The 24,706-nt window shown below is 44.3% G+C and overlaps 1 protein-coding gene across 11 annotated transcripts in view; it reads right to left on the reverse strand.

Annotated features, from left to right (window-relative positions):
• Positions 1–5,129: 5,129 nt before the first annotated feature.
• LOC139474226 (calmodulin-like) overlaps positions 5,130–24,706 on the reverse strand; it is a 180,284-nt gene continuing 160,707 nt past the window's right edge. For 8 of the 11 annotated variants that reach the window (XM_071257165.1, XM_071257194.1, XM_071257173.1 and 5 more), the window contains 3 exons: positions 15,070–15,213; positions 12,446–12,715; positions 5,131–8,175 (listed from right to left, as the gene is read on the reverse strand). In XM_071257165.1, the coding sequence (XP_071113266.1) occupies positions 8,063–8,175; positions 12,446–12,715; positions 15,070–15,213 (527 nt within the window). In that variant the 3' untranslated portion in view covers positions 5,131–8,062. Of the gene's footprint in view, positions 8,176–12,445; positions 12,716–15,069; positions 15,214–24,706 lie in introns of all 11 variants that reach the window. The other 3 variants (XM_071257180.1, XM_071257157.1, XM_071257139.1) reach the window with 1 other exon arrangement.

Genomic DNA, 24,706 nt, shown 5'->3' on the forward strand with positions numbered 1-24,706 from the left:
ACATACATTTCTCCATGCTAGCTGTTGCCAGGACATATAATTCTTCATGCTAGCTTTTTCCAAGACATACATTTCTCCATGCTAGCTGTTGCCAGGACATATTTTTCTTCATGCTAGCTTTTTCCAAGACATACATTTCTCCATGCGGGTTGTATCCAAAACAAATATTTTTCCATGCTAGCTGTTTCCAAGACATACATTTCCCGTTGCAGGTTGTATCCAAGGCATACATTTCCCGTTGCGGGTTGTATCCAAGACATACTGTAACATTTCCCGTTGCGGGTTGTATCCAAGACATACATTTCCCGTTGCGGGCTGTATCCAAAACAAATATTTTTCCATGCTAGCTGTTTCCAAGACAAACATTTCTCCATGCGGGTTGTAACCAAGACATATATTACTTCATGCGCGCCGTATCCAAGACATACATTTCTCCATGCGGGCTGTAACCAAGATACATATTTCTTCATGGGGGCCGTATCCAAGACATACATTTCTCCATGCTAGTTGTTTCCAAGACATACATTTTTCCATGCTAGCTGTTTCCAAGACATATGTTTCTCCATGTGGGCTGTATCCAAGACATACGTTTCTCGATGCGGGTTATATACAAAACAAATATTTCTCCATGTGGGTTGTTTCCAAGGCATACATTTCTCCATGAGGGTGGTATTCAAGACATATATTGCTCCATGCGGGCTAATATTTCATCAATATTTTTCGTACACTATTTAATAATGAAAACACAAATTTGTCATCGTTGTCATGGCAACACTCAGGAGTACACAAGGAAACGGGTCAAGAATTCGAACGTTTTCGCGAAATCAATGGTTTGAGGACCATATCAACGTTTTTCATTTGCACCGATTCATGTATTTCATTCACAAATATGACAACATTTCATCCTCATCAACTCGTATACATAATCTAGCTATTTTTCAAAAGGGCCCAGTAAACCTCGCACGTTGAGACACGAAACCCAATGTATGCCACCAAGCGATAATGTTTTCACAATTTCATCATCATAATAAATCAGACAAGGGCAGCCAAGCGAACAAACACCCCTTCTTATGAAACACAAATACGCCATGCTGCTTGCCAGTTATATTATTGATGACATTAAACTGAGTACCGTGTTTAAGTCGACGACCGGATTGCCTCCTATTGTTCGTGACTGTATATGATACAGCAGAAATCGATGCCATGGCAACAGACGCCATTCATATTTGTCAAACTGCTTAAAATTGTGACAAGATCGTTCCAGGGAGCCAATATAGAAATCTAATCGTCATGATTACCGACACCGGTCCTCGCATACCGTGATGAGGAGCTATCTTTGTGTAAATATCTTAATCCAACACACAGACTTGCTTCTTTTATAAAATTACTACTTTAACGTTCACCGTGTGTACTTGTCGGCCTAGAGATGTCGTGGGTGTGATATAATGTATTAGACTGGAGTGAGTCACGATGTTTCAGTTAAAAACAATCGCATGAATCCCTTGATGCAAGATACAAGCTACTGTACATATTGACGCGAGTGGCGTGATCCGGTTCCAGGCAGGTTTCCATTTGAATTGTCCATGTCAGCGCTGAAGGCGTAGGAGAGCGACGTGTTTTTCTGTCCGACTCTAAACTGTGTAGACGGGAAGGATGACGTGAAGGTCTGTCTCACCCTACACTGTGTAGACAGGGGCGGGGGAGAGGGATGTGTTGGTCTGTCTCACGCTACACTGTGTAGAGGGGGTGGGGGTGGGGAGGGGAGGGGGGAGGTGTAGGGAGAGGGGGGAGGGGGAGTTTTTTTTGTTAATCTGTCTCATACTACACTGTGTAGGCGGGGGAAAGGGGCGGGGGATGTGTTGGTCTGTCTCACCCTACACTGTGTAGACGGGGGAGGGTGACGTGGTGGTCTGTCTCACTCTTCACTGTGTAGACGGGGGAGGATGACGTGGCGGCCTGTCTCACCCTACACTGTGTAGGCGGGGGAGGATGACGTGGTGGTCTGTCTCACCCTACACTGTGTAGACGGGAAGGTGACGTGGCGGTCTGTCTCACCCTACACTGTGTTGGCGGGGGAGGGTGACGTGGCGGCCTGTCTCACCCTACAGTGTGTAGACGGGGGAGGGTGACGTGGTGGCCTGTCTCACCCTACACTGTGTAGACGGGGGAGGGTGACGTGGCGGCCTGTCTCACCCTACACTGTGTAGACGGGGGAGGTTGACGTGGTGGCCTGTCTCACCCTACACTGTGTAGACGGGGGAGGGTGACGTGGTGGCCTGTCTCACCCTACACTGTGTGGACGGGGGAGGGTGACGTGGCGGCCTGTCTCACTCTACACTGTGTAGACGTGGGAGGTTGACGTGGTGGCCTGTCTCACCCTACACTGTGTAGGCAGATTCCCCACTTCTGTACTATATGTGACAGCCCATTCTCAGTGTATCCTAATATGATATTCGAATTAGTTTTAGTGTGGGTTTCACTAAAGTAGTAGACGTCTTAGACATGAATTAATGGGTTTTCCTCCCACAACAAACTCTCATACCGTGATAAAACTAAAACACTGTTAAACCCACGTTAACCCGACAACATTATGTTTAAATATTAAGTACTTAATATTCATGTTATGTAATAAATCCATGCACTTTATTCATGTTGTATGATATGTCTATGTTCTAGGGAAATCCCAAAGGTGTTCAATTGGATTCAGAACAGGGGCTGTCTTTATTTTCTCGAAATTAATTTTGAATCAGGCGGTGCTCAATCAATGACCATGATCCAACGAACTTGAATTAGTGAGTGTGGTTTAAGCAAATATTCGTACAAAGACACAAGATTTGGGCTTCACACATAACACCCATGTGGGGAGTCGAACCGGGCGTGACCAGCCACCCCTGAACACGAATGGACCATAAATAGTCATGAGCAGTTCTCTTTAGAGATTTACATATCCACAAACCCATACGTTGATATGTGCTGTACAAAACTTGAGTTGACAGTGCAACTCCAGGCACCCCTGTTATCCCCAAGTGAAAAGATCAAAGGGGCGATAACCGGAATTTCAGCGGATACATTATAAGTGATGGAACGTCGAAGTTAACTCCCCAGTTACAATTAAATTGTGAACATGAATATGCAAGCGGCATCGAATTAACGTAAAACCAGGATTTTACTGGTGGGCAATTTCAAATTATGAGGACCACCTCCGTGGTCTAATGGTAGAGCGTCCGCCCGGAGAGCGGAAGGTCCGGGGTTCGATCCCCAGCCGCGTAATACCAAAAGACGTTAAAAGATGGTACTTGTTGTTACCCTGTCTGGCGCTCGGCATTAAGGGGATAAAACAAGGACTGGTCGGCTCGGAGGCAGTATACTGTGTCTGAGTGGGGTATTTATGTTAAACTGCGGCATGGTATCTCAGTGTGCTAGCACTATAAATCGGCATCAGTCGGACTAGTAGAAGCAGCCACACACACACATACACGTGCATGCACGTCACTATATAAGTGCAATGATCTTGGACGCGACGTTAAACCCCGTTTCACCTCACCTCAGATTATGATATTACCAAACTCAGATCCGAATGAAATTGAAAGGTATTGAGTCTACTGGAAACCTCCAATATGAAGGGGGTACTTGTGCCTGCAAGTGGAAACCTCCAATATGAAGGGGGGTACTTATGCCTGCAAGTGGAAAACTGATGATGACATAATGATATGTTCCATCTGAAGTTTGGATGCAGAGTCGACAGTAGGTTACAACTCCATTTTAAAGAAATATCATTCACAGATTTGACAACGGTGAAACCGGCGCCATGATTGGTTTGTTTGTTGTTTAACGCCGCACTCAGCATTATTCCAGCTATATGACGGCGGTCTGTAAATAAGCGAGTCTGGACCAGACAACCCAGTGATTGACATCATGAGCATCGATCCACGCAAATGGGATCGATGACATGCATCAACCAAGTCAGCGAGCCTGACCACCCGATCCCGTTAGTGGCCTTTTACGACAAGCATAGTCACCTTTAACGGCAAGCATGGGTTGCTGACGACCTATTCTACCCCGGATCTTCACTGGTCCAGGCGCCATGAAATAGATGGTCGGGTGGGGTGAGGTAAAATGGGATTCATTGCGGGATTCAAGTTTATTGTATTATGTATATAATGTGCGGCTGCTTGTAACAGTCCGGACGAATGCCGGATATATAATGCGAGCCAACTGATACTATGCTGCAATTTAACATTGACATCCCACTCAGACACAGTACACTGACTCCAAGCCGACCAGTCCGGGGACACAACTACCGACCTTTCGCTTTCCGAGCAGACGCTTGACTCACTTATCCACAGAGGGGGGTCGGTGCCATGAACTGACATCACCTCCGATCTGAATCAGAACCTGTTGGATCTGACCGTTCCGTGACAAACAGGATTCACAATCAGTTATTCAAGATGTTCGAGGCCCGTGAAGATCGGGGTAGAGAATATGTCTTAAGCAACCCATGCTTGCCGTAAGAGGCGACTTTTCTTGTCATAAGAGGTGAGGTGAAATGGGGTTTAACGTCGCGTCCAAGATTATTGCACATATATACCGACGTTGTCATAAGAGGCGACTAACGTGATCGGGTGGTCAGACTCGCTGACTTGGTTGATGCATGTCATCGTATTCCACTTGCGTAGATCGATGCTCATGATGTCAAACACTGGATTGTCTGGTCCAGACTCGATTATTTACCAACCGCCGTTATGTAGCTGGAATATTGCTGAGTATGGCGTTAAACAACAAACAAACAATATGTTCGACGTTTCAGTCGACATCGATTTATTTTGCACAGATTGGTAGTCGACTGTAAGTCGAACAGGAATTGTGAATAGGATTTATATCCAAAGAAAGAGTTAGTGGGTGAGTTAGATTAATGCCACTGTATTTCAGTTAAATTACGGCATGCGATGCAGATCTGAGACGTGTGCCACTTTGGTGAAACACACGAACACGGAAAAGGTGGTGACAGGGCGAACCTGGGATTCGACCCCTAGATTTCTTGCACACCCAAGGGAGGCCACTCTGAACAGCAAATTGGGCGACTCGGGCATCCGTGCCCCCCCTCCCCGTGATGAATAGCCTATAAGGAACGAAAACAAAACTCACTTGTGACAGGTCGGTAGCTCAGGAAATGTAACTTTTATTTGGACAACGACATATGTACATATTTACAGGGTGAGATATCACGAAACATTTCAAATATAAGAAAGAGATCGATAGGTGTAGGATATGACCCAGTCTGTGCACCAACATGTATTCAACCTCTTAATACTGTGTGTCCATATGTCCCCAGGCTAATGGAAAGGTACAAATACCACTGTCAATACTCAATAAGGCGAGTTTAGTTGCCTTCAGTAGTTACCTGACATGGACAAAAAAAATGAAAGCCTACCCTATTTAGGTGATATATAACACGCGTTCTGTCCGAGGTTAATACTGCTAGGAAACAAATACACACATATTTTCCAATACCAGTTAAGTCAGAAGCCAACATTTAACAACGTATTTAAAATACCATATAGTTCATGCATGCTACTCAAAAGAAGTTAAGAACACACGATTCTTTGATATAACTATATTACCATGGTAATATATATGAACCGGGTGCTCTTCATTTCTTTTGAGCAGTTGCCTTACGTATGCAGTGTTTGACATTCTGGATGTAAAGAATATGCTTATCTTTCATAGTAAATGCTTTCAGTATTGTATTCTACATGCGATCGACAGACAGTTTGCCTGAAGCGACTTGCTGATAAGCATTGTCAGTGTTGTTTGATGGGCGCGGTAGGATGTGGTCTTTGGTTTGGATGAGGGGAGGGTATGTGTCCTCTACATGGAGGAAGATAACGCCGGATTAGTGGTGTCCATGGCGAAGTGGTGTACTGACTCCAAGAGGCTACATGATACTAGGCTGATAGCGTCTTCTATGTGGATATACCTGGAGTTCATCAACAAGGAAACTGATGGATATAGAAAAAGTAACACGTGGTTGTAAAAGAATATTTTCTGTATTCTGCACAAACATCAACATGACGTATTGCCAGGTTAACCATTTGCTCCAAATTCTGCCGTTATACATGGAACTTTGTTACGGATTTGAGACATAACTGCACAGACGCAGTAATTCGTACAATATACGTTACCGGTAGATTTGACATTTTTTGCAATCCTTTGGAGACGTGCAAATTATTCAGAGTAATCCATTTAGGGTGAGTGAGTGAGTTGGGTTTAAAGCCGCTTTTAACAGTATTCCAGTTATATCACGGCGTGTCATCTTAACGTGGGAGGAAAACCCGAAGTGATGAATCCCTTTAGAAGAAGGCCCCGAAAGTGTGTCACTTTTGCCTAATTCCTTGGATTTTTCGCAATAAAATCTAATCAGTAATCTCTTTCAAAATTTCCCCCAAAAGAGCGATCGAAATCCAATGGTAAAAAGAGTGAAACTTTTGCTTGAGGTGATAAATAACTGGCAAGCGATTCCGAGCAGTAACCAAGCAATATTTCACCGATTCCGTCGAAATTATTAGTGTGTTAATGATTAAATAATCAGTGCACGTAGATATTATTTTTGACGTATTTATTTATAAGGATGGTCTTCAATATGATTTACGGCGTTATATTTCATGGAGTCATAAAGGTGACTGCCGGTGTCAGCTCTTTGCGTAAATAAGCTACGCGGATTTACACAGTATGAACACCGATGTTTCCGTCCATACCTCAATAAACGCTACAAGTAAATTCTTAAATGGATTCAGTGAACATGGTGAGGCTTTAACAATATTACATAAATACCACGGACACCAATAAAGGGCGGCATGCAGTGAACGCATATCGGGGAAATCTACCCGGGTCTTTTGTGTGGCGAACGCTGTGCCTTCTCGGCCACCCGCACCGCCCTATTTGTAGTTGGTAGAGATGGAGGCCATGTTGCTATTTACTATCCTGAATGCTATAGCCATGATAGGTGATGGACATTGTAGGATCAGTGATGAGTATTGCCAGATGTCATACAGGCTCTGAGCTAGGATGGTGTCGGGCGGCGGAGCGTGCACACACCCCAGTGATAATTACATCATTTCATATAAACGTAAACACGTTGCCATTCATTATGAAGAGGTTGAACATCATGTATATACGAAATCATAAATAATAAATAATATTTACTCTCGGGGAGGAGGGGAAGGAGGGAACGGGGAATTCATCATGATAACAAACAATATGATCACTCTTCTTAAATGTGCAAAAACAACCATCCAAAGTACGAGATTGCTAAAAAAGGTATAGTTTACAAAATTGTGAACACGAGGCGAGAAAGAAAACACATTCTATCACAATGGATAATATATCCGTCCGTCTCTCCAGAGCACTCACGAAGCAGTGGAACAATAGGGGACCCAAACATGTATAAATAATTCCGTCTTTTGCCGTCCTCAACACAAGGCGGTAGAATGTTCCTGCCGTGGCCATCTTCTCCCGCTGGTCTGGTCTAATCCGACATAAACCGTGACATGTCCTCTGATTGACCGTCATTAACTGACGGCCCCATTATACCGGATATGATATATTCACCATTTGCAATAAGGAGTTCTGGGACATCTTGTTATAGCTGCACTGTCGTTGCAGGAAGTTCTAGCTCCGTGAGTCATTGGTAAATACATCCTCTGTCGCTTAAACATAGACAACAATCCCGGAAACAATGTAAATATTCCTTTTTTGGAATTCTCTTCAGTGAAAGTGTTATCCGACTATATATAAAAAGGTGATTTGCTAAATAGTGCATCCTTTGTGCTTGACAGAGAACAACATACGGTAGATGGAATGTGAATTGTGACCTTGTCTGTTGTGCACAAGGGGCCCAATGACCTTGACCTTCTTCTTTAACCTCGACCTTGTCCCAGAAGAGAACCAGTGGTCTCTGTTTATTGCCTAAGAAGGAAGTCTTCAAGGTATCACATCATCTCAAGATTTGGCGGGACAAGGGAAAAGAACCGAAAACACTCAAATGTTTCTTTTAAGGAACGTTTCATTTCTTCTTCTTTTGACTGTCTTGACTTGAGCTATGTGCAGTTGCCTCCCCTGAACCGACATCCTTTGGAAACAATGGGAAACTAAGACCACCCATTAGTTTGTTAAATTCTGAAAAAACAAAAACAAATATGTTAATAAGTGTTTTCATAAGTGAGAGAGTGAGTTGGGTCGAACTCCGCTTTGAACAGTATTAGATGCTGTCTTTGGCGACACGCACGACATACAAGAGACATACTCAAGAAACAGGGAGTCGAACCCAGGGTGTAAGGAACGCAACTCACTCAGCGAGTGACGACTTAAACGACTGGAGCACCTGCTCCCGTCTCCCAGCACAAAAAAAAGAAAGAAAATGTCGCAGAGTATAGTGAGGGTTTGTGGTGTAGCACGGTTGGTAGGAGTTTGATTCCCAAAATGGCAACAGACTGAGACTACCAAAGTCTGAACTTAACTCCCTTCGTCACAACAACAGAGATGCTATGTTCAAGACTTCTAGACACATGCCTTAACCATGTTTGCATTTCATAATTCTACTTCCGTCGTTCTTCGAGCGCGTGAATGAAATTCCAGGAACAATCTTGGTACGGTGGTAAATAGCGTGTTGAATTTACAGTTAAATACAAACAGCCTAATAAACTCTAAAATATCAATTCAAAGAGTAAAATGTCATGTTTAAAACTGCTTCCTGTGTAAAGAAAACGAGCTCGGTGAGCTTATGTTCTCGTATAGCTTGTTGAAGAACTCCTTAATTTACAAGCGTCGCGAGCTTCTTGCCATAATGAAAGCAAGGGAAACTGTTGGAATAGACACAGCGCTGGTTTTATGGACGGCGAAACTATTAACAATGGCAAGGCACAAAATGAGTCTGACTACACACCAGACAGGTGAAAAGTAATTTTGTTTTCATCGTTATTGAGTGACTGAGCGAGTATGGTTTCACGCCGCTTTTAGCAATATTCCAGCAATATCACGGCGGGGGACACCAGAAATGGGCTTCACACAATGTACCCATGTCGGGAATCGAACCCGGTCTTCGGCGTGACGAGCGAACGCTTTAACCACTAGGCTACCCGACCGCCCCTCGTCGTTATTGAACTTACATGGGATAACCATGTTGTTTAAGCGATGGCTCTTCAAGCCGATTGCACGTGTTCCATTCCCTACGTGTACAATTAATGAAGCCATTTTTCGAAGCCAGTCGCCGTGACGTGTTCTTTCTAGGTCTGTTTTACGCAACAGTGGGCAAGTTTGAGTAATATGACCAACGTCCTTCACCTTCGGGATACCATGACACATCGACTGACCGCCTATCAATATTTCTGTCTGCTCTTACCACAACCACGAGATACTGTGGCTATAACATGAACTCACAGGACACACTTTCGCATATTTTTTTATTAGCATATTTGATAAGTATATTTTTTCGGGACTGAACGTATCCCAATTTGTTGCTACTCGTTTTGATGTTGCCATTTGGAAAGATGCATTTCTTTGTTTGACAAAATCTGTTAAATCCACATCCATGCCACCTTGTCACTGCGTATGAACTGTTTCAAACCCATTAAGTGGTAAATTTGCATGATTGGCTCGAGCTTGTGTGTCTTCCAGGGAAATTGGATTTAGAAGGTCAACTTTGATCACTTTATTGATCATTTTGGAACAAGGAGCCGACTCCTTTCAGTAAGTGGGCCCCTGTGGATCCGTGGTAAAACATAATTAGGTCGGGAATGGGCCGTATGGGGACGTTTTTGCCCGCTTATCTCCCTTTACGCAGACAGTAATTTCGCTATTTCGACATCAGTGGTTGGCGAGTGAGTGAATTGGGTTTAACGCCGCTTTTAACATTATTCCAGTTATATCACGGCGTGCCAGCTTAATGTGGGAGAAAAGCCCGAAGTGATGCAGATCTCAGACGTTTAACAAATCTAGAAACATAATCGGGGCGAATCGGGATTCGAACCCACAATCATAGGTTCCTGGCGTGACCAAGGGACGCAACTCTGCACAGGCCTTAGACGACTGGGCCTCCAGTGCCCCCTCATCAGTGATGGTGTCACTGTGTCAGGATCGACATCACACCATTCAGTGACAGACTGTCTGAGTCATTTAAAGCATGAAAATACGCATACATTAATAGTTCGCTTGTTTCCGGGGTCTGGTAGACTTGGTTGAGCAATTAGTAAACATGTTCTACGGGGATTGCGGTTGGGGTAAAAACACAGTTTAGTAGTCTAAACCTCTCTTGAAACAAAACTGATTATAGTGGCTAATGCGGAAATCGTGTCATTAGATAATCACTTGGGGGCAGTGAGATTCTCTTGCTTCTCCCTACTTGGCGGAAGATGGGCGGCAGGGGTCTATAGACAAGAAACCCCTAACAAGCAACATAACAGTCCCATCATGCACCGTCCTGGGCCCGTGTTCGAAATCAATCGTGCTATTTTCTTCGATGCTACAAGCGAAGAAACCTCAAATTAATGGTTGGGTTTCGCTGTTGAGAACAAGCTCCACCAATTTACAATGAGCCGAAGTATAATGTTGAAAGAAGATTCGAAAAAACATAAGTGTCCAATTGGGCGAGTTTTACTGTTTCTGCAAACGGTATTATGGTTTAGGAACTTTTTTAAAACCATAAACCAACATGGTCGAGCATCCATGGAAGGTTATGAAGGAGTATGAAATTAGGAAACGTAATATTGTCATGAAACATAACCAATGCAGGCAACCAATTTCATGTAGCTTTCTTCGGGCTCAGCATGTCTCGCGGGCTGCAGCGTTGCAGTGTAGCACTACGTATTGAAAGAGGTGTGTCCAATCTCGCCTTTCATCTACTGGAATATCAGGGTTATTTCCACAGATGGTCAGATAATTCTTCAGTAGCTACACATCACATGTAACACCCACTGTACACGACAAGCTACTGTTCTGATGCATTGTCAGACAGTTGAGTTTTGTCCCTGAAATGGATATTACATCTTCGACTATCACAGGTCTGTGTTAATATGAGTTTCCTGCTTAACGTCGTCACCAGGATTTAGCGTCGTCGTGTACCACGGCATAACGTCGCCATGTACCAGAGTTTACCATAGTCAGGAACCATGGCTTGTCATCGGCATAACGCGTTCATGTAACAGGGTTAACGTCCTCATGTCCCATGGCTTAAAGCCGTCACGCACATCGGCTTAACGTCATGTACCACGGCTTAACGTCATGTACCACGGCTTAACGTCATGTACCACGGCTTAACGCCATCATGTACCACGGCTTAACGCCATCATGTACCACGGCTTAACGCCATCATGTACCACGGCTAAACGCTATCGTGTACCACGGCCTAACGACATCATGTCCCACGGCTCAACGTCGCATGTAGCACGGCTTAACGCCATCATGTACCACGGCTTAACGCCATCATGTACCACGGCTTAACGCCATCATGTAACACGGCTCAACGTCGCATATACCACGGCTTAACGCCATCATGTACCACGGCTTAACGCCATCGGGTACCACGGCTTAACGTCATCATGTACCACGGCTCAACGTCGCATGTACCACGGCTTAACGTCATCATGTACCACGGCTCAACGTCGCATGTAGCACGGCTTAACGCCATCATGTACCACGGCTTAACGCCATCATGTACCACGGCCTAACGCCATCATGTACCACGGCTAAACTCCGTCATGTGTCACTGCTTTACGCCACCAAGTACAACTATGATTATAGCCGTCGGGTCAGCATGACATACCATCATCAAGGTCACGCACGGAACATGCGAACACCCTACCCACCGAGCTACTTCGTAAACAACAACCATGTAATATTAGACTACTCAATACAAGTTAACTGGAAGGTGTGTGCTGCAATGCCAACCCAATTATAGTCATGTGACAAAAATCACGTGTTCTTTATTTCACTTTCTTTGTGTAATATGATTGGGTTGTATAGCTCAGTTTTAACACATTCTAAATGATACACCTTATCATCGAATGAGTGAGTGAGTGTTGCCTTTAGCCTCATCAGAAAAAGCAGCATACATTGTACCCAAGTTTAAAATCAACCAAGGACCAATCTTGAACAACTGCGCTTCACCACCGCCACCTCCTCATCTATCACGTGATTTAGTCTTGTTTGTCTGTTTGTTTGTTTGCTACTTAACGCCGTACTCAGGAATATTTCAGCTACATGACGGCGGTCTGTAAATTATCGAGTCTGGAACAGGCAATCCAGAGCATCGATCCACGCAATTGGGATACGATGACCTGCATCAACCAAGTCAGCAAGCCTGACCAACCGATCCCGTTAGTCGTGTCTTACGACAAGAATATTCGCCTTTTATTATGTGATTAAAGTATTAGAACTGTAACGTATTTCCTACCGTCGAAATCTATCAAGCCATCGCCATTGAGGTCAGCAAGCTGGAACATAGCCTTCACATCCTCCTCCTCAAGGTTCTCCCCGAGACGTCGCATGACGTACCGCAGTTCGTGCTTGTCGATGTAGCCGTTACCGTCCATGTCGAACACTTTGAACGTCTCCTTCGTCTTCTCCTCCGCCTCTGTCACCTCTGCTTCTGCGCGCGCGGCGTGGTTGGCCGCCCAGCGCTTCATTAAGATAAGGAATTCGTCGTATTCTACAAAACCGTTTTCTGGAAATAGACAAATGTTTATCAATTAATATTAATATATAATAAGCACTTATGTGTCCTCACGTTCTATGTTCCGAATGAGTAAATATTTTATACTTATAACCATTCGTCCTTAACACATAATATATTACTATGTTTTTATGCAAATTAATATTCACATCACCAATGCATCAACGGATACGACATATGGTGTTCTAAACAGTCGTTGTTAATTGTATTGAAGCTGAAAACGTTTTGGCCTACATCTTTGATGACAAGTATTAATATATATTGGCAATGGGTTAACCTTCACTATTATTTTCTCATAAATATGAGAGATACGATACACTAAAACATCTGTTAATCTCATTAGTTTCATGTGTTAACCGAGCGCCACACATCTCTGACGAACATGGTGTTTAATTAACACAACCTGGGGGACTCATCATCCATGTGCTGATGTACCCTCGTGACCGCCCACCACGTGACCTTGTACGTGCTTGCACGTGCGAGACCAATGGAGTTGGGGCTTATCACTCATGAACGCCCGAGCCACGACAAGCCAATTGAGCTTTAAGAGGTACACAGCTTGTACACTTAAGTATGATCCGACAACTTCACTTGTCGTAAGTGTGTGAGGTTGGAAAATATTAACGGAAAAGACATTCTTTATGACCGTTGAAAATTTTAATTAAAAACATCTCGCACAGCCATTTCAACAGCATCCCTCACGACAACGGTACATGATAAGAATTGAGTGAATGAATGAGTGAGTGAATGGAGTTGATATAATGTGAGGGAACGCCCAAATGTACCCAATTCGAAGTCGTTGCGCCTGCCTCCTAGCATGCACTGGCGAAAAGTGCAATAACCTTGGACGCGATGCAATAAACCCAATTTCCCTTCACTTCGTAGACGTTGTAGACTGGCGAAACCCTCGAGCACGGTCATGGTGTTCACAAATTAATGCAAGCATGGTTACTAAAAGAAGTCTAATGAAAAAAATGACAATGATGACTAAAAATAGTCACAAAGTGTCGGAGTGGCTTTCCCAGTGATTAACTCAAAAGAAGTTAGGATCAATCGATATTTTTCATATGACTATGGTTAATCTCTCATGGCTGGTCGGTATTGCAACACACAGACTACAACCTTCCAGGTTTTTAACTTGTTTTGAGTGGTATACAAACATGTAAAAGGATAACGAACTTATTTAAAAAAATAATTTTAAGCTTTTGGCACAGTCCCTTCATTTCACCGTTATATGTCTGTACCAGTGCTAGTACCGTCTGTGTTTATTACATCTCGAAAGATAAGTGTTTTATCAACAGCTTAGACAATGAATACGACTCCTTGCTTTTGGAGCACTTCCCAAACCGTCTCGCCCCGATCAGACACTCAGTCAGCTGACTTAATGTAGACCCGTCCTTTTTTTCGCGCGGCAGGTTTCGTGACTGTGGAAGGTGAGTTTCACACGAGCAGAGATTACTCCGCAAGCCAAAGTAATCCCATCTGGTGATTGTAAATGACTGGAAGCGTTGGTCTGGACAGGCCCATGCTATTCACACAGACGAGAACGAGAACGCTTTTAGAATGGGCTTTAATTATTGATACTGTCTTCCTTGCTGTGGATGGTCGGAGCGTCAAGTAAGACCACACCGTTTCTTCAAACCCAGGAATAGTTCATAATATAACACGAAGATTAGGAATAAATATAGAAGTTTGAAAATAACACAGTCTCCTTTCAACAAACGGATACCGGAGTTAAGGACCGTTTAGAACAGATTCCGCGTATTTTTACATAACGAGGCTGCTTATATAGTTTGAAAGTCTGCTTATCATTAATACTTCATTTTTCCTCTCTGGGAACACTATTATTGAAAAAGAAATAAGATTTTTTCTTCGTGGAGAATATTTCATCAATAGTGGACGAAAATGTAGAATTAGGAAACTGAACGGGTTAATTCCAATGTATGCGAAGAATTACGACCGCCTCCGTGGTCTAGTGGTAGAGCGTCCGCCCAGAGAGCGGAAGGTCCGGGGTTCGATCCCCGACCGCGTCATACCAAAAGACGTTAAAAGATGGTACTTGTTGTTACCCTGTCTGGCGCTCGGCATTAAAGGGCTAAAACAAGGACTGGTCGGCTCGGAGTCAGTATACTGTGTCTGAGTGGGGTATTCATGTTAAACTGCGGCATGGTATCTCAGTGAGCTAGCACTATACATCTGCATCAGTGCATGCACGTCGCTATATAAGTGCAATACACTTGGACGCGACGTTAAACCCCATTTCACATCACACACCAAATGTTGCAACTACTAGTAGTTGAAGCGTTTTTTCGCGAACTTAAGACCAGGTAGACACTTCTGCTTACCATTTTTATCGGCATTTTTTATCATCTCTTCTACTTCCGGTTGCGTATAATCGTGACCGAGTGACCTGAGTACACATCCAAGCTCTTCACAGGATATCTTGCCATCGTTGTTCTTGTCAAACAGGTCAAAAGCTTGTTTGAGTTCTGTAAAAAGAAATGCACGGAGTTTAGACTCAGTAAGTCAAGCAAAGTCATTACAAAGGGTCATAAGACGAGCCCCAAACACATACAGAAAACACAGCCAGGGCTCACACTGTTAGCGGTTCTAATAGCGTGATTACCTGGAGCCTGAATAAGACAATACAAAGCCTGTTTGCATTCCCTCTGTTTACATTCAATTTTAACCTGGATAAGGCAATCAAGAATTTCGATTGATGGGCAAATTCAAAGAGTTGTTCTGTGAGAGTGGAGCCTTATATTTACATCGCTGTGCCGATACAATGTTGCAAATATATAACACCAAGTAACATTCTTGCCAAGCCTTCGCACAAACCGAGAAATCGATGAATTCCCATGACAAAGGACACATTCTACAAGAGCTTTCATCATTTATCAGAAAATGCTTTTGTTGAGGAAAATTTACGAAGGAATATTTTCAAAGCACAGGAAATTCCTTTCAGCTCTAAGAAGTATAACGCTTATCGATTTAGAATATCAAACAAACTTTATCTCTTTCTAATCATTGAAGATTCTCAAGAAACCAGTGCAGGGGCCTCAAATTTCTAAATTTACGTTTCAAAGATGAGCTGCAATCATAGCGGAATTGCCATAATCCGAGAATAACATGACTCCATTGACATAAGACTGGTAGCAATAGTCTTAATGTTGTAATCTTCAATAGCGAATTCCAGTCAGCATCGACGTCACAAAATGGTTGCGTTCACCGTCGTGGCATGCTTCATGTGCAGGGGGTTTCGACCGGTAGTCGGCGTGGTCATTGCGTGTTGTTCTTGCCCATAATGTACCTTCTTAAGAAGATGCATGTGACAGCCACTTAGAGCAGAGTAGAATACCAGCCGTTCATCACCCCATAATCCGGGCCTGATGCAGAGCGCAGAGTCCGCCAATTATATCCCAAAGACTACTGACTTTAAAGAAAGGAACCCTGGTTGGCCAAATGAATGCATTTTCATTATCAAGTTCGATAAACTCCAGTTGAATGAATATCTTTCCGACGAAAGGACTTTAAGTCAACAGTATCAATATTCAAAAAATTAACGAGCATTACTTACAAAGATACACACGTTTTTTAAGCTAAAATTTGTAAAATATCGAAAACATGAACAACAGAGCGCTACGAATTGCAAAGAAAGAAGTGTTCGGACGCAATGCGCCGTTACGTGACGTTTTGCTCATTGTCACATTTTTTGTTTGTTGGTTGTTTAACGCCGCACTAAGGTCTGTAAATAATCGAGTCTGGACCAGACAATCCAGAGATTTAGATCATGGGCATCGATCTACACAATTGGGATACGATGACATGCATGAACCAAGTCAGCGAGCCTGACCACCCGATCCCGTTAGTCGCCTCTTACAACACGCAAAGTCGGCTTATACGGCAATCATGGGTTGCTGGAGACCTATTCCGTATCCGGATCTTCACGGGTCTGTCATCGCGTGATTCTGTGTTCATCATCAGTTGATGATTAGTTGAGCCCAATGTTGCGTTTCTGTTTCCATGACGTTACATAAATTATAAATAATATTTCCATTTCCACCAGCCACGTGTACATACAAGCATAGCGCAGACACGTTGTGAACCCACGTTGACGTTGACGTCATCAGGCTGGATTTTGGCAACAAACGTCAATCGTGAACTTTAAATTCTCTTAGATGCTCGTACCATATATTTATGATTGATACTGGATTATAATCAACGCGTGTACGGCTGGGCTGTAAATACATCCGATTACAAGGCCTGAGAACGCAGAGTACACTCTGTCCAATAACCTATGAAGTAGCTGATCGTGCGGGTGTGTACCGTGCTCGGCGTCTCCTCAATCATACGAATATCTCACAAGATATGGAAGGGCCGAACAAATGAAATCGATTTACCAAAACGGAATTGGCAAAAATAACAACTCAGAGAAATCGTGATCGCCGGAATTATTTGTGGACATTGATCTGCTCTTAAGAACCTCAATGGAGTCACGTGTCACGCGCAAGAGGGGAAGGGGGCGTAATAGCGAGGGAGTACGTGTTATATGGAATAGCCTTCTCGTAATAACGAGGGGCATGTGTTACAGGAAAGGTTGTGGATTAATAAAGAGGTGCGCCGGGTCATGGCTGGTGTTGAGATACAGAATCAATCGCTGGTATTACTGAGGTCTTAGCACGGTCGACAATAGCTGCGAGATATGTCCAGGCCAGATGGTGAGGCCAGATGGTGAGGTGAGGTGAAATGGGGTTTAACGTCGCGTCCAAGATTATTGCACTTATATAGCGACGTGCATGCACGTGTATGTGTGTGTGTGGCTGCTTGTACTAGTCCGGACTGATGCCGATTTATAGTGCTAGCACACTGAGATACCATGCCGCAGTTTAACATGAATACCCCACTCAGACACAGTATACTGACTCCGAGCCGACCAGTCCTTGTTTTAGCCCCTTAATGCCGAACGCCAGACAGGGTAACAACAAGTACCATTTTTTAACGTCTTTTGGTATGACGCGGCTGGGGATCGAACCCCGGACCTTCCGCTCTCCGGGCGGACGCTCTACCTTTAGACCACGGAGGCGGTCCAGGCCAGATGGAGTCGATGTACGTCTATTGAACCCTAGTACTTCAATATTACAATACTAATGCGTACGACGGCGTTTCAGTGGTATAAGTGGTATGAATGGCCGTCCCCGGGCCCGACATCTCAAGGGGGTGGGGGTTGTCTCCAACAACACCACAAGTACATACCGTGACATGGTTGGGGTAGGTATGGCATTAGGCGGAAGAACCGTGGCAAGATGGTTCACTCGACGCTTACAAAGTATGGCGGGCTTGTCACCAAGGACAACCATCAAGACGTCGATCAGTAATGATTTGAGAGATACAACCTTCCTCCACGCCCTGCAACGATTGACAAACCTCTCACCTGATAATGCAATACAACCATCAATATATGATGATGTACTTCAAGACACGTTCTGAATGCTTTGGTAGTGGCCACTCAAGAAAATCCTCTTCAGAACTGCAATCACTAAATTCCGCGAGATACGCGTCCTCACGTGGCTTGACGCCGAGTGCACAAAACAGGAAACTCTCAATAAAGGAGCGTTATTTTAACTCAACATTGGCAACAAAACTGAATGAGGTGAGGTGAGGTGAAATGGGGTTTAACGTCGCGTCCAAGATTATTGCACTTATATAGCGACGTGCATGCACGTGTATGTGTGTGTGTGGCTGCTTGTACTAGTCCGGACTGATGCCGATTTATAGTGCTAGCTCACTGAGATACCATGCCGCAGTTTAACATGAATACCCCACTCAGACACAGTATACTGACTCCGAGCCGACCAGTCCTTGTTTTAGCCCCTTTATGCCGAGCGCCAGACAGGGTAACAACAAGTACAATCTTTTAACGTCTTTTTGTATGACGCGGCCCGGGATCGAACCCTGGACCTTCCGCTCTCCGGGCGGACGCTCTACCACAAGACCACGGAGGCGGTCCAAAACTGAATGAAGGCTACTGTATCTGAAAAGTCAAATTCTAGACACATGTATTACATATACCCAAATATTGAACTGCTCTTCCTAACAATCAAGCAGTATTTACAGAGCAATCATCACTCCGACCTCTGGGATAATTCCATAATACACCGAATAAACCCAATATTCTACCACCAGCTCCACACACGGTAGGTAACACGCCGATAATGGGCTCAACGTCTAATACATAACAGTGGTATTGCCTGGCGTACACACCACCTGTCAACCACATTGTCTTTTATTGGCCGGGTTGTCATATCAACTGAGCCGATAGCATCACCACGTCTCATAACCCACCATACAAGACGACCAGGCTCATCAGATACTTGATGATGAGGCCAGTAATTTGACTCATGTCAGTATGCCGATCGCAACAAGAAAAATAAGAAGTTTTTCTGTCGTCGGCTGGCATTATTTGAACTGCAAAATATCCATTACTTCCAGGTCGTGATCCAGAGTTCAACGTAGTTGCAAAAGTCATCGTTTGGATTCTGTTGCCGCTAGGTTCATTTGTGAGGGGGTTACATGACATCCTACGATTTCCAACAGAGTTTAAAGAAGTTGAACTTTCACTAAAACAGAACCAACTATCCGTCACAAAAAACAGTTTAGGAAATGTCGGCCGTCATAAACCTGCACTGATATCAAAGAGGATTTAAGAAAAACCCAACGCTCCCACTTTGATCCGGTCTTACAAATTCCGATACAGGAATACCAATCCATCGCTTTCATGAACATAAGCTCCTTGAAGATGAACTACCACTCGGCTATACACATTGCTGTTTGACGTCTTGCGACCACAATCGGACAGTTGTGAAACACGTGCTGTGATGTACCTTCTTCGGTGGGTGCCAGATTAGGCTTTTCCAAGACGTTGAATCTGACCCTGTGTGACATCTCGACTGTCTCGCCGGCCACATGGGCTACAACTACTACTCCGGCAACACTGCCCTTATATAGCGACGTCACCCGCCGACGTCACACAAAGATCAATACATGCGGTAGGTAGCTATTATTTGAATATGGGAAGACAGAAAGAAGACGATGAGCTAAACATATAACAGTGGCCAGCGGAAGAACGGATGGCTTATTGATGCGAAAGTAGCTCTAATGTCCAACTCTATATTTAAATCCAATTAGCTGTGTATGGATTCACGTCACTAGCCAGTCGAGGGTTGAATGTTTCTTCCTTCAGGGAGGATGGAAACACAGCCGTTTTATCGTCATACGATCCTGTCTTCATAGACATTGATTAGAGTCATTGTAGTGCCAAGCAACTGGCGACATTGACGGGGATACGAAGAGCTATTGTCGTGCACGGCACCGCTGATGACTACTCTACTCTTACTGCAGCTGTACCATCAACGAAATCGCTGTCATGATTTCTCTGTTATCGTACTTCATCGTACTTAAGATATATCTGCAGCTGTGGAGGTGCACGACATTGCATATATCTATGCTGTTGCCACAGTTGTTGCCGTGCACGACATCGCAAATATCTATGCTGTTGCCACAGTTGTTGCCGTGCACGACATCGCAAATACCTGTGCTGTTGCCACAGTTGTTGCCGTGCACGACATCGCAAATATCCATGCTGTTGCCACAGTTGTTGCCGTGCACGATATCGCAAATATCTATGCTGTTGCCACAGTTGTTGCCGTGCACGACATCGCAAATACCTGTGCTGTTGCCACAGTTGTTGCCGTGCACGATATCGCAAATATCTATACTGTTGCCACAGTTGTTGCCGTGCACGACATCGCAAATATCTATGCTGTTGCCACAGTTGTTGCCGTGTACGACATCGCAAATATCTATGCTGTCAGCGCAGCTCCTGACATACACAACATCGCAAGTAACAAATAGTGAGGGGAGGTGAAATTGGGTTTAACGTCGCGTCCATGTGTGTGTGTATTTGTGTGTGGGGGGCTGCCGACCAGCCCTTGTTTTAGTCCCTTAATGCACAGCGCCAGACAGGGTAACAAGTACCATCTTTTAACGTCTTTTGGTATGACGCGACCGGGGATCAAACCCCGGACCTTTCGCTCTCCGGGTGAACGCTCTTCCCCTAATAGTATGATTTTACCACAGATGATAGTGTGCGATGATGTGACGATAGTGTGCGATGATGTGACGATAGTGTGCGATGATGTGATGATAGTGTGCGATGATGTGACGATAGTGTGCGATGATGTGACGATAGTGTGCGATGATGTTTGTGCAGGTAGTGTAGCTTACGAATGAGTTTTAGTGTATGGAGTAATGATACGTGTAAACAGTAAAAGGTTATTAATCAAATCGGTATTGAGCGTTATACAGTTAGCCATTGCTCCAAACTCAAAGATGGAGATCGAATTGACAATACCTTTAGAAACTACAATATCACTAATACCCCACAGCACGAACATAATATTTGCTGCCGTAAAACTAATGGGACGGACAAAAGGTCAAACGTTCATGAAAAACAAACATTGTCGTTAAATCGAAACCTTCTATTGTCGATGACGAGTCGGAACACAACTACGGACACACAATGCTGCACTTTGATACACAAAGACTAACTGTTCTTTACCCGGTACACAGAGAGCAACAGTGTGATCGATTACCTCTAACAGGTACAAGTGTAAAGGTGAGCGTGTGTGAGAGTGTGTGAGAGTGTACGAACGAGTGCGATGGTGTGAGGAAAACGTGAGACAAATGGTTAGAATAGGTCTCCTATAATATGACCATGTGGGAATCGAACCCGTGCGTTGTAGGTGATGAACGAACACGCTAACATTCAGTCTCGACGAGGCCAATCGAGTGAGAATGTGGACATTGTTTACGAGAGGGAAAGCGTGCATGAAAGAAAATAGTGGACAGGTACACCCGTCACTGTATGCTCTGTACGGTCTGTGTCTTGCTCTTCAGGCACAGGCACGAAACGGGCGTAAACACAGGCGCAACATAGGCATAAACACAGGCGTAACAGAGGCATAAACACAGGCGCAACATAGGCATAAACACAGGCATAACAGAGGCATAAACACAGGCGCAACATAGGCATAAACACAATCGTAACAGAGACATAAACACAGGCGTAACACAGGCATAACAGAGACATAAACACAGGCGCAACACAGGCATAAACACAGGCGTAACAGAGGCATTAACACAGACGTAACAGAGGCATAAACACAGGCGTAACACAGGCATAACAGAATCATAAACACAGGCATAACACAGGCATAAACACAGGTGTAACACAGGCGTAACACAAGCGTAACACAGTCATAACAGAGACATAAACACAGGCGTAACATAGGCATAAACACAGTCGTAGAGAGGCATAATCATTGTCGGAACAGAGGCATAAACACAGTCATAACAGAGGCATAAGCACAGTCGTAACAGCCATTAGCACAGGCATAAACATTAGCAGATCAGATTGAAATGGTTAAACGAGCTGTCACAAGCAATATAAATATTTCAATGGAAAGTTTAGGTAGGGAACTAATAAACATTTTGCTCAGCAGCATCAACAACCAGCGTATCGGCTATCTACATCAGGTTGTACGTCTTATCGATCATCGCGTGACTCACCGCGCGGCGTATACTGTCACCTTGTTGCAGAGGGAGATAAGTATAATAAAACTTACCACCTCCTGACGGCACGGTCGACGCCCAGCTGCGCATCGGCGATACAGAAGTCTTAATAGCATCCCCATCTACATGAAAGCAACTACACACGAAACCACGTACTGAAGCAACACGGTGGAGAGTTACAGATGGAGCTGGGCACATGGCGTATCAGGCCGGTAGATGCAAGAACAGGTATTTGCCAGAAAGGTTCACTGTGTGATGTTTGAAACATCAACTTGATTTTGTGGAATGTAGAGATCATGAAGAGAAAGATTACACTTAATGCAGCGTTAGTTTCAAAGGTGAGGTGAAATGGGGTTTAACGTCGCGTCCAAGATTATTGCACTTATATAGCGACGTGCATCAACGTGTGAGTGTGGCTGCTGGTACTAGTCCGGACTGATGCAGATTTAACGTGCTAGCCCACTGAGATACCATGCCGCTGTTTAACATGAATACCCCACTCAGACACAGTATACTGACTCCGAGCCGACCACTCCTTGTTTTAGCCCCTAATACCGAGCGCCAGACAGGGTAACAACAAGTACAATCTTCTAATGTCATTTTGGTATGACTCAGCCGGGGATCGAAACCCGGACCTTTCGTTCTCCGGGTGGACGCTCTACCACTAGACCATGGAGGCGATCTAGTTTCCAAGGACATTGAGTATATGAGTGAGTAGAATTAAACGCCACTTTGAACAGCATTCCAGTTATATCACAGCGTGTCTGATAATGTGGGAGGAAGGCCCGAAGTGATGCATGTTATCGATTTACCACTTTGATGAACACACTAGCACATGTTGACAAACCCAGAAACAGAATTAAGGAATCGAACCCCAAATAAGAGGTTTCTGGTAGGCCTTACGGGCACCTTTGAGCGAACGCTTTAACCACTAGGCTACTCGACCGCCCGCGAGGTACAATGACGTACAAACTGAGAACTAGAGCGCATAATTCTGTGCCTTCGCATGGTCCCCTGGTCCCCTGGTCCCCATTGTTCCCCTAAGCTGTGGTTCTGGGACTGATCTGCCTCTCCTCGGGGACCACGTGTACGTAGATATTCCGTCGTAGAGTCAGTAATTAACGACATCTATATGGAATGGATTGCATGAATACATTCATGAACATACACGGAATCACTAAAATCCGGATCAAACTGACATCAGAACACCTCGTAAGTGATAATGGTGGAATATATCCCAGTGGAGACTGTCATTTACACACAAACATCGATGTATGAATAATAGATGGCCCCCGTAAAGAAGATCAGCGCTAATTACGGGTGACGCCGAGCCTCGCGTTGTGGTGACGGTTACATTTACCAAGATGTTGTGATACTGACTTTCTTAACCAAGTCGGACTGTTGTCTGTGGGATGAGTGAGTGAGTGAGTGAGTGAGTGAGTGAGTGAGTGAGTGAGTTGTTTTTAACGCCGCTTTTAACAGTATTCCAGTTATATCACGGCGTGTCAGCTTCTGTGACTTTTGACTATTTAATGTCAGTGTTTTACTGACTGTTGACGATTGCATACTAAACGAAAGAAATCAAAAATTTAATTCTTTCATATTACTGTTGTTAATCTCGCAAATCTAAAAGAATCGGGTGTTCTTTAACTACTTTTGAGTGGTATATAATCACTGTAGTAAATGAGTTGTTTTTAACGCCGCTTTTAACAGTATTCACGGTGTGTCAGCTTAATGTGGGAGGAAAGCCCGAAGTGATGCAGGTTTCAGACGTTTACCACTTCGGTGAAACCCACGAGCACGGGTATGGTGCTGACAAACCTAGAAACATAATCGGGGCGAACCGGGATTCGAACCCAAAATCATAGGTTTCTGGCGTGTCCAAAGGACGCAACTCTGCACAGCGAATCGCGGCGCCTTAGACGACTGGGCCACCCGTGCCCCCGTCTGTGGGATGACAAGCCGTCGCCATTACAAAGCCACGTGAGACCTGTTTGCTTGTACACCACAGTCAGCAATATTCCAGCTCTATCACAGAGGCCCATAAATATTTTGGTCCAACAAAAGTGGTTGGTAATGTATTAATCAAAGTCCCACGCAATCATGCGTCCTCAACAAGCATGACAACATTATCCAAATTAATCACCTTCCAGGTGACATAAACGTTAGTTACGACAAGCAATGGGGTCTTTTCTGAGCTGATTCCCCATTGGGAAAGTTGCGTGAGAGATTGACTGCGTAGTGACATTTCGGACCACAGCAACTCTTAACACCAACTCGAACTCTATGAAGTGCCTCACGAACACCAGCTACAAATACCGAGGTGCCTTACGAACACCAGCTACAATTACC

The sequence above is a fragment of the Haliotis cracherodii genome, unplaced genomic scaffold (assembly GCF_022045235.1).
Source record: "Haliotis cracherodii isolate W230 unplaced genomic scaffold, xgHalCrac1.p SCAF_1, whole genome shotgun sequence".
Classification (NCBI taxonomy): Eukaryota; Metazoa; Mollusca; class Gastropoda; order Lepetellida; family Haliotidae; genus Haliotis; species Haliotis cracherodii.